Genomic DNA, 16,620 nt, shown 5'->3' on the forward strand with positions numbered 1-16,620 from the left:
ATTCCCAACCTTCTCTTCTTAAGTGAAAACATGCGTCCCTAGTTTGTCATCTGGGTCACAAACTTCACATCCAATAAGCATTATTATTTTGAGATATACAGCTCTTCTCATCACCACAGAGATACTTCCATATAATATCCAGGTCATATATGAGAAAGTAAGGTTAAGCTTTTCCTGTTTCATTAAGATTTGACAAAAATAACTACCAAGTTGTATACAATAGGCACAAATAACTCTCCACCTTATAAAGAGGTTGGAAGGAGCCCTGATGCTATCACTCTTCCCTTGTTATAATGATGAGACGTTTCCAAAACTGGATAGAATTCTGTGGATTTCCCCCTTACATTTCACATGGGGAAGCAACAGGTTATTATTCTCACCCTCCACTAGAGGAAAAGTCATAGGAATTTCAAGGGGACAAATTGTAGAACTTATCAAGCCTAAAAAACAGAAAGACTTAGCTGGGAGCGGTGGCTCATGCCTGTAATCTCCGCACTTTGGGAGGCAAAGGTGGGTGGATCACTTGAGGTCAGGAGTTCAAGACCAGCCTTGCCAATGTGGTGAAACCCCATCTCTACTAAAAATACAAAAATCAGCTGGGTGTGTTGGCTGGTGCCTGTAATCCCAGCTACGCAGGAGGCTGAGGCAGGAGAATCACTTGAACCGGGGAGACGGAGGTTGCAGTGAGCTGAGATTTTACCACTGCACTCCAGCCTGGGTGGCAGAACGAGATTCCATCTCAAAACAAAACAAAACAAAACAAAATGATAAAACACACACAAACACACAAACACACACACAGCCCAGGAAGACTGAAATTTCAGGCCTCAGCATTATCAGTGGACTTGCTGAACAGTTCTCTGGCTATTCTGGAGAGTGAAAAATATTTGGAAAGAGAAAAATGGAAAGGAGAATGGGGAAAAGAGAAGCAGCCAGTCCCTTACTGATTGACATGGCCAGAGTTGATGAGTTTCCCTGAGCCAGTGGACAGTTTGGAGAGCAACTAGGCATAGCTGTACTGCCACAGTCCTGTTAGGAATGTGACTAGCAAGGCAAGAGGCCTGTACCAATGGGGCTAAGAGTGTAGGAGAGTGTCAAAAGAGGCCAAGTTTATCACATCAGGTCACTGTGCTAAAGACTCCTTAAAGAAATCAGTCATTTATCTAGTAAGAGAGCCCTCATGGGTCAGCATAGAGAGGATGCAGCCACTGAGAAACACTAGCAGTACCAGCCAAATATGAGATATTTGCTTCATCCCCGCTTTTCTCATTCCAGCCTCAAAACAGTGCAGAATAAAGGGAACCCACAGGGGACAGGAGGAGGTGGACAATACGTGATGGAGCTGACCATGTCTCTTTTCTACACACTAGATGCCTGTTTTCCACACAGTCCTTTAAGAGACAGTTGGGCTGTGCTGGGTTGGAGAGGGAAGAGTTAATATTCTTATTCTGAGTTATATACAACTGGACAGGATGGGGTGCTCCCTGAGTACCTGAAAAATGATTGGAAAGCCCTGAAACACACTTGAGATATCATCAAAGTAGAGTCAGTATAACATAGTAGAAGACAGAGACTGGAGGAAAAATAAATCCCTATTTGTATCTGACACTGAGTTCAGACTACTTAATAAACTTGTTCAGAGGCCTTTGGAAGATTTTCCTGCCAAGGATCTCTCTTGGTTCTTCCTCTCTTTCCAATATCAGTCAACAAATAAATGAATACTCAATTTCGTGACTTGCATAATATTTTTTAAACTGCATGTAGGAAAACATTCCTTCTTGGAGCTAATCATCACTGTAAAATCAGGGCTTTGTGGCAAAAAATGTGAAAGACTTCAGATGTCAACAATGAAAAGTTTTGTCTCGAACGTGAAGAAGGTGAAGATGGCGGTGGCCAGGGCCGGGGTCCTGGGAGTTCAGTGGCTGCAAAGGGCATCCCGGAACGTGGTGCCGCTGGGCGCACTGACAGCCTCCCGCATGACCAAGGACATGTTCCCAGGGCCCTATCCTAGGACCCCAGAAGAACGGGCCGACGCCGCCAAGAAGTATAATATGCGTATGGAAGACTACGAGCCTTACCCGGATGAGGGCATGGGGTATGGCGACTACCCGAAGCTCCCTGACCGTTCACAGCATGAGAGGGATCCATGGTATAGCTGGGACCAACCGGACCTGAGGTTGAACTGGGGTGAACCGATGCACTGGCACGTAGACATGTACACCAGGAACCGTGTGGATACATCCCCCACACCTGTTTCTTGGAATGTCATGTGTATGCACCTCTTCGGTTTCCTGGCTTTCATGACATTCATGTTCTGGGTGGGGGACGTGTACCCTTCCTACCAGCCTGTGGGACCAAAGCAGTATCCTTACAATAATCTGTACCTGGAACGAGGCGGCGATCCCTCCAAAGAACCTGAGCCGGTGGTTCACTATGAGATCTGAGGAGGCTTCGTGGGCTTTTGTGTCCTCTTAACTAGGACTCCCTCATTCCTAGAAATTTAATCTTAATGAAATCCCTAATAAAACTCAGTGCTGTGGTAAAAAAAAAAAAAAAAAAAAGAAAGAAAAGAAAAGTTTTGTCTCCAAACCCTATGTCACCCTCAAACCCTTCAGTTTCTGTAAGCCATCTTGGGTGGTCTGTAACATGATCTTTCTTTACTTTTGAGCTGGGCTCCAATTTTCAGTACAGGTCGTGGTAAGCCTGAAGTGCTGAGGAGCGGGTCAGACCTCCAATCATCCAGGGGACTTTGAGTTGCTACAAGTGGTGTAGGGAAAGCAGATAAAGTTGAAGAAAGTTTTGTTATTTCACAAAGTCACATATAGAAAGCAGGAGATGGGGGTGGGGGAGGTAGAAGATGGATGCCAGGCGATCAGAGAGGGTGAAATTTCTGGAGAGAAAAGAGATCTCTCTACCTCAGAAGTTCTCAGCTTTGGCTGCACATTGGCATCATCTTGGAGGGTTTTTAAAAAATACAAAACTCTGAGTTTCATCCCTCAAGATGCTGGTTGGCTTGGACTAGGCATCAGGGTTTTAGTATCTCCCAGGTGATTCTGATGCACAGTCAGGTTTGAGAGGATCAGATCACATGAGATGGAAGAGAAAAAATTGGAGGTTGGAGAATGAGATCACCTGTGGGCTTACATACATAAGTACCTGTTGTCCACAGAACAAACAAAAAATTCTTTGGCTACAGTACTAGTCTCTGGCTGGTCAGGAACTGGCTGATTTCTGTAGTCTCAACTTCTACTGTCCTCTTCTACTTCTTTACCTGTCTTTGTCACACCAAGGGGTCTGAGGCTTTTGCCTGGGCCCGAGCTGGGGGCACCTTAGTGACTGATGCTTGGTGCTCAGAGACTCTCCATCTGAACACCTTGAGGAAAGAGGCAGATGTCTCAGGAAGTTCTAGTTCATAGACTGTCTGGACAGGATCTTGTTACCAGGTTCTATGTTGCTTGCTTATAGGCTGCAGGGTCCTGGTAGTAGGTCGGTGGTGGGGAGGGGGGCGGCGAGGAAAGACTAAGTTTTTCTAAGAGAAGGATCTAGGATGCCTCAAAACTGTCCAGGTGCCTATTTCTTAAGCTTGTTGTTGGTGTGTTGTCTTCTCTTTCTCCCATCCTCTTTTGCTCTCCCCTTCTCTTTCTTTATACATTCCTTCTTTACTTTCTTCTATTCTCTAAAAAAAAAAACCCAGATATTACACAGTGGGCATGGTGATAGATATGCAATCCATTGGATGGTGGACACACCTCATAAATAAATGAGATGTGGTTCTCGTTGAGTAGCTCACTGTGTAGCAGGGCAGACGGACAGGTGATCAAATGACTATGACCCAAGATGATGAAAGCTACATAAAATGTGTGTTGAGTCCTGAGGTTTAGGCAAGAGCTTTTGGGTATCAGTCTCCTGTCTCCTCAGTGTGCCCAGAGGTTGTCATTCGGTATCATTTGAGAGTGGTCGAGGTGAGGTCGGCAACCTATAGGAGCTGAAGATGGACATGGACCAGGAACAAAGGGATAAGGAGTCTGACCTCTCCTTGGAGTTTCTGATCAGGGAGACACAGAGAAACTCATGATACCTAGGAGGTACAGGTGTTCCTGAGGAGAGAAGGGGAATGGATAAAATTTCTGTCTGAGGACAGAATGTGGTGGATAGAAGTGGCCAGAATAATAGGTTCATTAAGAACATAGGTTGAGGAGTCAGATGTTTCTGGCTTTGTTTTCTTATTCCTTCAGGTGATAGTTGTCATAAGGTAAAGGTGTTTGAGGACAGAAAAAACTACAAAGGAATGAAAGCGCAGTGGACCACGGACATTAGAGCTGCAACCAGAGACGGAGATAAGGAACTAACCTACATCTGATGACTGATGTGTCAGTAAGCCACTCACTTTGTAAGTTTCTGAGTTGCAGACATGGGTCAGAGAAGAAGATGATTCACCCAGGCTAGGATAGCCAGGGAGAATTTATCTGAAAGGTAAATTATAATTAATTGAAGGTGAATAATTATAGATGCATTTGGTAGTGTTATTATGTATACCTGACGTAATGCAATTGATGTGTGACTAATGCCTGTAAAAATTGCATTTGAATCAGGTCTGTAGAATTTTCCTATTGTATTTTATTATAACAATAAAGATGCATTTTCTTCTGAAATACAAGCATACTCAAGAATAAGACAAATCTTTTATATCACACGTGTAATTAAAAATGTGTATTTTTTTTCAGACAAATACACCAGTGGTTCAGAATAGAAAGCCAAAAAAATAAGACCACACACCTACAACCATCTGGTATCAAAAATCTGACAAAAACAAGCAATGGAGAAAAGATTCCTAGTCAATAATTGGTGCTGGGATAACTGGCTAGCCATATGCAAAAGATTGAAACTAGACTCCTTCCTTACACCATATACAAAAATCAACTTAACATGGATCAAAGACTTAAATGTGAAACTTAAAAAATATAAAATCCTTGGTAGACAACCTAGGCAATACCATTCCGGACTTAGGAATGGACAAAGATTTTATGACAAAGACACCAAAATCAACTGCAAAAATGGACAAATGGGGTCTAATTAAATTGAAGAGCTTCTGCACAGCAAAATAAACTATCAACACAGTAAGCAGACAACCTACAGGATGGGAGAAAATATTTGCAAACTATGCACCTGACAAAAGCCTAATATCTAGCATCTATAGGGAACTTAAGCAAATCTACAAGAAAAAAAAACACAATTAAAAAGCAAGCAAAGGACGTGATCAGACACTTTTCAAAAGAAGAGGTGCATGCAGTCAACAAGCATATTTTTTAAAAAGCCCAACATCCCACTGCTCATTAGATAAATTCACATCAAAGCTGCAGTGAGGTGTCATCTCAAACCAGTCAGAATGGCTGTTCTTAAAAAGTCAAAAAATAGCAGGTGTTGGTGAGGTTTCAGAGGAAAAGGAATGCTTATACATTGTTGATGTGAGTGTAAATTAGTTTAACCGCTGTGGAAGACAGTGTGGCTATTCCTAAAAGACCTAAGGACAGAAATGCCATTCAACACAGCAATTCCATTACTGGGTATATGCCCAAAATAATATAAATCATTCTATCATAAGGACACATGTAGACATATGTTTATTGCAGCACTATTCACAATAGCAAAAACATGGAATCAACCTAAATGCTCATCAAAGATAGACTGGATAAAGAAAATGTGGTACATATACACCATAGGATACTATGCAGCCATAAAAAAGAGTGAGATCATGTCCTTTGCAGGAACATAGATGGAGCTGGAGGCCATTATCCTTAGCAAAGTAAGGCAAGAAAAGAAAACCAAATACTGCACATTGTCATTTGTAAGTGGGATATAAGTAATGAGAACACATGGACACATAGAGAGGACAACAGACACAGGTACCTACCAGAGGGTGGGGAATAGAAGGAGTGAGAGGACCAGGGAAAATGACTAATAGGTACTAGACTTAATATCTGGGTGACAAAATAATTTGTACAACAAATGCCCATGACACAAGTTAACCTGTGTAACAAACCTGCACATGTACCCCTGAACTTCAAATAAAAGTTAAATAAAAACACATGGCTTTTGAGAAAACATTATTACTACAGTAAATGTGTCTGTTTATCCTACTACAGGAAAGCCTATAGTTGTGGCTACCCACTTTGAGATAAGGTCTAACAGGAGGAAAATGAGAGTACCTTCATACTACTGGTGCAAACATTACTTTTTCCACTGGCAAGGGTCTGAGAACATAGGCCTTCTTGTGCACTAATATTCTTCCCATCACCACTAGCAACTCATCCCTTATTCTTACTTGATTGCTGCCTGTGGTATAAAAGTAAGATGTTACTACATGACGTTTTTGCGATAGCAAAGCCAGTATATTTAATCATCAATGTTGTTCTCAGGCTAGTATCTTTCATTGTGTTTATCAAAGCTACACTGCTGCCTCTTCAATCCAAAGATATGGGAAACCAACTGGATAGAGGGGTGTTGATACCTTACTTTGTTGTTTTACAAGCAAATCAGAGGACTGTCTTGAATGGACCCACTGGATTGGGAAGTTCCCTGAGAACATCTTATTTGTTCATTTTCTCTAATGTATCTCCAGTACCTGTAGTGGTGTCTGTATGTAGTAAATGTTTAATAAATAGTTTTTAAATGAATTATTAATTATTAACTATTGAATCCTCGGCTGGGTCGAGGTGATCTTTATTAGTTGACCTATTGGGGTCCACTTTTAGGGGCAGCATCAGGAACTGCTTAACATCTGTCTTTGACTGTCTTGGTATTGCAGGTTCCAACTTCATAAGTTGGTCCAACTCCTATTTCTTCTTCCTCCTGAGTGAACTCACAGTGTGTGTAGGAATTGGTGGACAATTTGACATCAAGAGCTTGACCTTGATAGGTGCTTTGAGCCTCCAATCCTCTTTCCATAGACTTTGACAGATGGCAGGTTTTATTTCTTCAAAGGCTGGATCTTTTCTCTTGCAGGTGATACGCAGTTAGGAATTTGTCTCATCAATTCTAGTCCTGCTCCAAACAGTGGTCTTCAGTTTCTGGACTAGTGGAGTGGTTCTGGCTAGATCTGTGGGTTCCCTGGTGTGGGGTCCATGTGGCAAGGCCTCACACACGGGGTAGCAACTCCAACCTCCCAGCCAACCTTATGCATTCTCAATATTTTTGAGACAAATTTGAATCATGACTTGACACTGTTTCTGTCCCATGGTGGAGCGCTACCCAAGAATGTCTCCGGTTTTGAGTAACAAGCAGCTTGTGGTGATGAATCAAACAGGACAGCTGTGGTTCCTATCTTCAGCAACTGTGCTGAGCTGGAGAGTGATCAGAACTGGTTAGAGTATTTCTCACATCAAACTCCTTGAGAGCCCTTTTCTTTACTAAATTCCAGAGATTTTAGAAATCCTGAGTTCTTAGACTTTGCAGTAAAAATAGCCAGTTTGATATTTGCAAAAGAATATTTTTGATTCAATAAACTCCTAATGTGCTATCTATATTTGTTTATTTTTGCTTGTTGTATGCAGCTCCACACAGAGTTCACATTTTCAATTTGTAATTTTCACAACCACATTTTCAATTTGTAATTTAATTCATGTCCTATGATGTTCCTTTGGCTTATTCTTATGGATTTGATGAACTGTTTTCTCTATGATGGTATTTCAACAATTTGGCAGACAGAATGAGACTCATCTCTCTCTCTAAGGAGGTAATTAAACCTAGAGGGCAGTTAAGTATCACACATCCAAAACATGACAGAGACAAATTTTTTAAAAGTTTTATTGAAGTTATGATTCACATAGTTGGGCTCTTAGCTCTGCAAATTTTAAAAAATCAAACAAAAATAAGAACAAAACATGAAGTTAAGCAGGACAAAATAAATGTAAAGTATAAAATACTAATTGTTTCTAAAAATCTCTTGAAAAGTCTCCAGGAAGGTACAAATGGCATCAGCCAGGATCATGGACTTACTGGCTGTGTGGCCTGGGTCCTGTGCAGAACTGTTGGACCCACAATTTCCCTGTTTGTAAAATATGGTTATTAAGAGCACATGGCTTATCAAGTTAGAAAATTAAATGAGTTCATAGTAGTCACTTCGGGTTTTCTAGCACCTAATAAGCAAATAAATTTTTGATCTTACAATTATACTAATTTATAAGCCTAGCAATACTTCTCATTTTCTCTCTTCCTTTTTCTTAATGGTCTCAGTCTACAGCCTCCACATTACTACATTCCCTAAGCTCTCAGCTCCATTTCTCCCCTAACCCAGGAGTTCTTAAGCCTTAATTAATTCTACTCCCTCCACCTTCTCTCTCTGGGAATTTAATTGTGTATATGGAGTTATCTGTTTTTCCTGAGACCAGCTTTTACTTTCTTTCTTTCTTTTTTTTTTTTTTTTTTTTGAGATTGAGTTTCACTCTTGCGGCCCAGGCTGGAGTGCAGTGGCACAACAGGCTCACTGTGACCTCTGCCTCCCAGGTTCAAGCAATTCTCCTGCCTCAGCCTCCTGAGTAACTGGGATTACAGGTATCTGCAACTACGCCGAGCTTTTTTTTTTTTTTTTTTTTTTTTTTTTTTTGTATTTTTAGTAGAGACTAATCATATAACATGTGGTTTCACCATGTTGGTCAAGCAGTCTCAAACTCCTGACCTCAGGTAATCCACCTGCCTCAGCCTCCCAAAACGCTGGGATTACAGATAGCTGAGGCCACTTTTTTCTTTACCCATCTTTTAATTTTAGTCTAAAGGTTTTCAGCCTTGCAATTATTGGCTTTCTGGGTCAGATAATTCTGCACTGTGGGGCTGTCCTATGCTTGGTAGGAGGCTTAGCTGCATCCCTGGCCTCTACCCGCTAGATGCCAGAAATTCTCTAAGTTTTGACAACAAAAAATGTCCTTTGGAGAGTCAAATTTACCCCTTTAGAAGAAATGCTAATTCTGCCTTTTTTTTTTTTTTTTTGATAATTGCCTGCTACATCTTCACTATTTTGTAATTGGGATGTCAGAAACATCTAGTAGCTCTTTCTAGGACTGGGGAGCCCATTATGAAAGGAACAGTCACATTTCAGTCGTTCTTTTCTGACAGTTGGAGGCCTCACTACAATCCCTCTCATCACATCCTGTCCCCCACTACCTCACAATCCCAGGACAAAAAGACTCGACAGACTCCAGAATTTTGCAGCCTAGAGCTAGAATTCTGCATCTTCCCTGTGGTAGTGCTGGATGTCAGGGGCAGACAGGAGGGCACACTTCCAGCCCCACCGAGGGAGAGACAGAATCAAATGCCAAGGGAGACACCACTGGTAATGAGGACAAGAAGCTTTATTTTTTGACAAGGTCAGGCACAAACACTGCCAGTCCTTCACAGGTATAGGGGTAAGGGAACATGTGACATCCTGGACATCAGATAGGAAGTGCCTTCTGGGGAGAGCCCAGACCTTCCACAGGAAAACCCCCAGCTCAGCCTGTGAAAGCCAGAAGAGGGTATCTGGGAACTCGTGCATCAAGATGGGGTTTTCCTGGGCCCTTGGGATTCTTGTTTCCTCTAAAATTGCTTGTCTCAGCATCAGGATCCAGGTCAGCAGCAGCCTCCAGAACCGTGGCTGCAGCTGGAGCCCCCGCCTTGCTGACCACTGCCCCTGTCACAGGAGTTGGACCTCTGGCGCCGGCATCGGTGGTGGCGCCTGTGGTGGCTCAGGCAGCAGCCGCCCTCAGAGCTGGAACCGCAGCCCCGGGAGCTTGGGGCACAGCCAGAGGAAGCTGGAGGCAGACACTGTGCTGGGCTCTTTGGGGGGCACTTGGGTGAGGGGCACTTGGGTGGAGGTTGGCACTGCTGCTGGTTCTGCTGGCAGGACATCTTGTCAGGAGTTGAGTTGTCCTGGATGAAACAAAGCCACTTGTTAGTTTAAAATCTACAGTCCAATGTCTCTAAGACCAGCTGCCTCCTGAGGCACAAGCTGCAGGAGTGTGAGGGAAGCTGATGTGGAGTTGGTGGGACATGTCAGATGCCTCTCACTTTGTTCTCCACCTGGGACAGATTGCTGTGAGTCTAAGTGGGCATCCATGTTTCTGTTTCTCCAAAGAGCCTCTAGGAATCCACCCTTTTGAAAAAAGGCATTCTGGAGAATGGATATCATAGGAAACATGTGCCAGCCTGAGTAGAAACAGGATGGGAAGGAATCATAAGCTTCTGTGGCCTTTGCAGGTCATGGAATTGCTGTCAGCTCCTGCAGGGGCTCCCTCCTGGCCCCACTTCCCGCATTGGTACCCTCTCTGCCATCCCCTCTCTGGGCTTTTGTTTCAGACCTCTCCATTTCCCTCTCTTCTGCTATGATCTTAGTTTTCCGTTCCAGCATCCCAAGTTGAGTCCCATCCCCTGCCGGACACTCACCAGGTGCAGAGGAGGCAGGCGAAGGCTGTTCCTGAGGAGACTGCGGATGAGGAGCCCAGGGCAGGAGTGCTTTTATCTTGTGCACGGTGTGTGATGCACAGCCTGGGCATGCTGCTGCTTTCACAACCAGGGGAGGTGACAGCCAGGCACACGCCCAAGACTAGATTTGTAGCTTGGGTACTTCCATAATATCCAACCAATGACACTGAATCTGGAAGCAGGATCGCTGTCCACATACCTCTCACCTGGGAGCCTACCACTGCTTCCTTTCTTCCTCCCTTCTTCCTTCTTTCAACTCACGTGCTGTGGAGCAGAGTCTGTCCCTTACAATTTCCTGGGAATTAGTATGACATAATTCTTTCTTGAGTCATGACTGGAGAAATAATAGTCATTTCAACAAATGGAGCTGAAACATTTGGGCATCCATATGTAAAAGAAATCATACCTAATGCTAGATATAAAAATTATTAGATTGTAATTTAAAAAATTAAAAATTAAACTATGAAACTTCTACAATAAAACAAAAAAATCTTTGTGACTTTGGGTTATGCAAAATATTTTAGATATGCCAAAAAGGTACAATTCAAAAATAAATATAGGACTTCATCAAAATAAAAAACTTCTGCTTTTCAAAAGGCACTGCTAGGCAAATGCAAAGAAAATTAACAAATTCACAGACTTGGAGACAATATTGTAAAACACATATCTTACTAAGGACTTGGGTCAATAATTTTTTTTTTTTTTTTTTTTGAGATGGAGCCTTGCTCTGTTGCCTAGGTTGGAGTGCAGTGGCATGATCTCGGCTCACTGCAAGCTCCGCCTCCCGGGTTCACGCCATTCTCCTGCCTCAACCTCCCAAGTAGCTGGGTCTACAGGCGCCCACCACCACGCCTGGCTAATTTTTTTGTATTTTTAGTAGAGACAGATTTCACTGTGTTAGCCAGGATGGTCTCGATCTCCTGGCCTGTGATCTATCCCCTTGGCCTCCCAAAGTGCTGGGATTACAGGCGTGAGCCACTGCGCCAGGCCAATATTTTTTAAATTCTCAAAAATAGGTAATAAAACAGAAAATATGGGCAAAATATTTGAAGAGACATTTTAACAAAGAAGATACATGGGTGGCAGGTAAGCACATGAAAAGATACTCAACCTAATCAGTCATTAGAGAAACGCAATTTAAAAGCAAAGTGAGATACCACTCTATACACATCGGAATGGCTAAAATGAAATGTGACAATATCAAGTAATATGAGGGATGTAGAATAACAAGAAGCCCAAGTCATTGCTGGTAGAAATGCAAAATTACATTAGTTGGCAGTCTATCAAAACAATTAAACATACAACTTACAATTTGCCCCAGAAATCCTATTCTTAGATATTTAGCCAAGAGAAATAAACTTGTATGTTCACAGAAAAACCTGTAGGCCAATATTTATAGTGGCTTTATTCATAACTGCCCTGAACTTGAAGGACCCCACATGCTCTTCAACTGATGAATAGAGTTTTAAAAATGGTATATCTGTGTAATGGAAGGATACTTAGCAATAAGAAAAAGGAATCCACTACTGATACGTAAAACAACAGGGATGAATTTCAAATGCAAAATAAGTCAGACTTTATACTACATATTATATGATTTTAATTATAGGGCATTCTGGAAAAGGCAAAATTATAAGAACTGAAAAGAGGTCAGTGGTTGCCAAGGATTGGTATGAGGGAGGGGTAGATTTAATAAGCACATGAGGGAATATTTTGGGGTGATAGAACTGTTGTATATCTTAGTTGTAGTGGGGTCTACCTGACTATGTTAGTCAAAGCTCATAGAATTGGATAATTAAATGGATGATTTTATGGTACTCAATATCTCAAGAAATGAAACTTAGAAAAAACAAAATAACAATTTTTAGAAATAAAAATAATGAAATATAAAAAAAGGGAAGCAAAGAATGATGAATACAAGATTTAGAATCATGGTTATATTAGATGGGACAGGCAGGGACATGGGTGAAGGCTGAATTACACAGGTGCATATAACTTTCTATCAAAGTTATCATTTTCCCTTGGATGGTGAATTTTTGCGTGTTTGTTATTTAAATAATAAACAAGCAGGTAGGTACATTAATTAAGAAGGCCAAGCATGGATGAATTGTGAACATATAATATGAACAGAGGATATTTGTTAATCCAATTTTGTGTTTCTGGAACCCAATAGTAAGAAAATTAAATGACATAAACTCCACAACGACTTGGACAACTTCCCAAGTTGCCTTTTTTGGCTTGTTCATCTCATCTTCCCCAAGAATGACTCAGCTTCTTTTCATAGCATCAGTCATATATTGCAAAGGAGAAGGGTTGATCCTTGGTTGGCTGGTTGTCCACTCATTTATTACTAATATGCCTTCTCAGAAGACTCACCCTGGAACTAGACCTCAGATAAAGCACCCCCTGGCCCAGAGTTAACATGCTTGTTATTAGGTCATAACTTCCTCATTTTGAGCCAGTCAGGTAAATTTCTTCTTCATTATCCCAGGTCCTCAGGATGTCAGGGATACTAAGAAGTTCTCACAGTGCAGAACATTTGGAACTGCTCCATGCTCTGAGAGAAGTAACTGGGCTGTGGACAGTATTCTGAGAAGAACAAATGGTTGGAGATTTCATAAGAGATGTGTGAGAATAAAGAGTTCCATCCCAAGAAGAAAAAGAATGTCTCCAAATCAGGATATGGAGACAGAAACTCAGACAGGGACTCAGTGGTGGGGCTAGGAAAAAGCCAGCTACAAGTCAGTTTTCAATTCATGAGGAAACGGGGACCCTCCTGCTGACAAGTTCTGAAATGCTTTGAGTCACACAGACAGGGGGACATGTGTTATACTCAAAATGAAGTCTTACAGCAATTTAAAGTTGTACATCATTGGGATTAAATACAGACTCTGTACTTATTTCTGGACAATGACTGTATATGGAAAAGTAATTATTCACTTCTGAAGCTAGGTTTGAACTCCAAGACAAAGACAGTTCTCTCACCCACACTACAATGCCTACATTTAGCCTTTGGGCTCAGTCATCACAGATATAAATACCGTATTTGTGTAGTGTCTATCTTCTCTGCTAGGTTGTAAGATCCCTGAAGAAAGTAAATGTGCCCCTTATTCACTGCTGAAACCCAAGCTGAGCAAGCCACTTACTGGCCTTAGCAGATATTCAGCTTGTGTTTCTCAAATAAAGGATGGTGAGAGTCAATTTCAGCATGTAAGATTGGTGATGGCATGTTGGAAGTAGAGAGGCTCAGGTCAAACTTTGGGCTTGAGGAGAAAAGTTATGGAGTGATGTCTCCAGTGAGGGTTGCAGATCAGGGGTCAAGGTAGACCCAACAGGGTGTTTGGGATTCTCTGGGTGCACCCTCTCACTCAAGCTGCCCCATCCCTGTTCTCTAGGCTTTAGGTCTGACACCACCGGCATTTTTTCCAGTATTTTTTTTCCACTCTCTTGGTTCCTTTTCAGCCTCACCATCTAGTTTGACATAAAAAAGCACATTGCTCCTGTTATGGGACAGTCAGTAGATGAGCTAATGGGCTGCTCTTAGTGCAGCAGTTAAGCTGAAAATGCAAACACAACCAGAAACCCAGAAGGGAATGGGGATCTGATTTTGAAGACCGAGAGGATTTTTGTATATGGGGTGAGACGAGGGTCCAGTTTCATTCTTCTGCATGTGAATATCTAGTTTTCCCCAAACCATTTATTTAAGAAACTATCCTTTCTCCATTGTGTGTTCTTGGCACCTTTGTCAAAGATCAGTTAACAGGAAGTGTGTGGGGGGGTTAATTTATGGGCTCTCTATTCTGTTCCATTGATCTATGCATCTTTTTTTTTTTTTTTTTCTATTTTGATTACTGGATATTTGTAGTACATTTTGAAATCAAGTGGTGTGATACATCCAGCTTTGTTCTTTTGTCCTTAAGATTGCTTTGGCTATTCAGGGTATTTCATAGTTCCACATGAATTTTAGGATTTAAAAAAAAATTCTATTTTATTTTTCAAGATGGTATATTAAAGGCTTTAGCATGCCTCATCCACTTGGAAATAGCAAAATAATGCATAAAGGTTGAAATTATGAGCTTTAATTCAAGAATGAAAATGGGAATTCACTGGAATAGCAAAAGACACCACAGATCCTAAGGAGGAGAAAGCGGGCAAACAACCCTTGTTATAGAGTCCATCTGAAAAGTGAGTGAAGCCCCAGTATGTGAGAGGGGCACAGAGTTGCTCTCTGTGACTTAGTTTTCTAATGGGGATCCATGCAACGCAGGCCAAAGGAGAGCACCGTGTTTCTTCCAAGCCCTGGAGCTAACTTGAGAAGAGGTTTGGTGACACTGAGAGGGAAAGACACTGGGAAAAGCTGCAGAGATTTTCCCAAACCCAGTACTGAAAGCAGGATGCCATTTTTAACCCAGGCGCATACAAAGTCAGCCATTCTCTGATGACTTGGCAGTATGGCTGTGCAGGCATTTTAGTCTTGGGCCAGAGACTGGGGCACTTACCCTGGAGTAGAGTAGGGGTCTCTATAGCCAGAATCTAATGGCAAGTGTGGAAAGTGCCCCACAGGTAGGTGCTGGAACTGTGTTCTCCCCTATGACAGCAGTAGGAGAACTACCGCAGCTGCTGTTTCTTCTGGGTGATAAGACTTGCAGCCAGGGCCACCTGGCGTGGAGACCTGGAATCTGTCTGTACGTGTCATTCATGGGTGCGCCAGCCTGCTCCCTGAGACTGTGCTGCAGCAGGGCAATTTCTGCTCCATGCTCCTACAGATCTTCAAACGTTCAAGACTCCAGTTGCCTGAATCAGCAGCCTGAGCTGCCCCATTCTTCCAGTGCAGATTGTGGTAAAGCAGGGTCCTCTGTGCTCTAGGTCTAGGCAGATATTCAGGCGTCTGGAGCACCCACTCTCCTGGATTAGGAGTTTAGGCTGCCCGCAACACTTCCATGCAGAGAACTTGGGGCCAGGGAGGTTTCCCAGCTCCAGGCCTAGGCACCCCTCTGGGAGCCTTTCTCCCTTGGTGCTGGTGCTTGTGCCTGCCACTGGAGGATCAGTTAGGTGGGCTGCCCAATCTGGCTCTGCCCATCTTGGTATGTCCCCAAGGACTGAACAGGGAGCTCAAACCACTGAGCACCCCACAGATCAGCCCATTGCCTGAGGCAATTCAGAGCTTCTGTCTGTAAACAGTATCAAATATATGACTGTTTGCATTGGCCACTGCTGGCTTTTACTCATAAGCACCATCTACTGGCCTGTAGGTCAAACTGACCAGCCCAAAATAAAACCGGCCAATAGAAGTGCATGGGGCATAGGGCTATAAAGTCAAAAGACCCTACCCAACATTTTCTACAGTCACACCTTCTAGGGAGGAAGGGGGAGGGAAAAGAAAAATAACAAATCAATAAAATTATAGGAAAATAAATGAAGAAAAAAATCTTATCCACATGAAAATATTTACATAATTTAGAAGTGCTAGCTAGCATCACCAGATGAGAAAGAACTAGCACAAGGACTCTGGTACCGTGAAAAATCCGAATGCTGTGACACCTCCAAAAGATCTTCAGCAATGGTCCCTAACCAAAATGAAATCTCAGAAATTACATATAACAAATTCAAAACATGGATTGCAAGAAAGCACAATGAAATCTAAGACAAGGTTGAAAATCAACATAAAGAAACTTCTAAAGCAATGCAGAAAATAAAAGAAGAGATAAAAATCTTAAAGAAATCAAGCAGATATTCTGAATTTAAAAGCTCACTTAAAGAAATTCAAAGTATGATTGAAAGCTTTACCACTAGACCAAGCAGAAAAAAGAATTTCACTGGTATGAATACCAATCTTTTGAACTAATCTAGTCAGACAAGAATAAAGAAAAAAGAATTTAAAAAATGAACAAAGTCTTTGAGAAATAGGATATTCTGTAAAGCAACCAAACCTACAAATTACTGGCATTTCCAAGAGAGAAGGAGAAAGAGTAAACAACCTGGAAAATATATTTGAGGGACTAACTCAAGGAAATTCCCTTCATCTTGCTAAAGAGGTAGACATTAAGACACAAGAAATACAGAGAATGTGTGCAAGATACTGTACAAAACAAACATCACCAAGGCAGATAGTCACCAGACTGTCCAAAATTAATGCTAAAGAAAAAAAATCTTAAAGGCAGCTAGAGA

General features: G+C 42.0%; 3 protein-coding genes across 13 annotated transcripts in view; 2 read left to right on the plus strand and 1 right to left on the minus strand.

Moving 5' to 3' along the window:
• The window catches only part of S100A1 (S100 calcium binding protein A1), a 1,186,348-nt gene that overhangs the window by 125,939 nt on the left and 1,043,789 nt on the right, over positions 1–16,620 (plus strand). The gene's annotated exons all lie outside the window — the stretch shown is intronic.
• Positions 1,875–2,539, plus strand: LOC126934694 (NADH dehydrogenase [ubiquinone] 1 beta subcomplex subunit 8, mitochondrial-like). Its single transcript, XM_050755481.1, has one exon. It carries the CDS (start codon positions 1,884–1,886, stop codon positions 2,442–2,444), a length of 561 nt encoding a protein of 186 aa, XP_050611438.1. The 5' UTR covers positions 1,875–1,883; the 3' UTR covers positions 2,445–2,539.
• On the minus strand, positions 9,324–10,524 carry LOC126935172 (late cornified envelope protein 3D-like). The gene is made up of 2 exons (XM_050756374.1): positions 10,414–10,524; positions 9,324–9,900 (listed from the first exon to the last, which is right to left on the minus strand). The coding sequence occupies exon 2, from the start codon at positions 9,877–9,879 to the stop codon at positions 9,601–9,603; it is 279 nt and encodes a 92-aa protein (XP_050612331.1). The 5' UTR covers positions 9,880–9,900; positions 10,414–10,524; the 3' UTR covers positions 9,324–9,600.

The sequence above is a fragment of the Macaca thibetana genome, chromosome 1, assembly GCF_024542745.1.
Source record: "Macaca thibetana thibetana isolate TM-01 chromosome 1, ASM2454274v1, whole genome shotgun sequence".
Lineage (NCBI taxonomy): Eukaryota > Metazoa > Chordata > Mammalia > Primates > Cercopithecidae > Macaca > Macaca thibetana.

Bases quoted from the DNA above. Each gene is read 5' to 3' on its own strand.
- LOC126934694 (XM_050755481.1), top strand. From the start codon at position 1,884: ATGGCGGTGGCCAGGGCCGGGGTCCTGGGAGTTCAGTGGCTGCAAAGG.
- LOC126935172 (XM_050756374.1), bottom strand. From the start codon at position 9,879: ATGTCCTGCCAGCAGAACCAGCAGCAGTGCCAACCTCCACCCAAGTGC.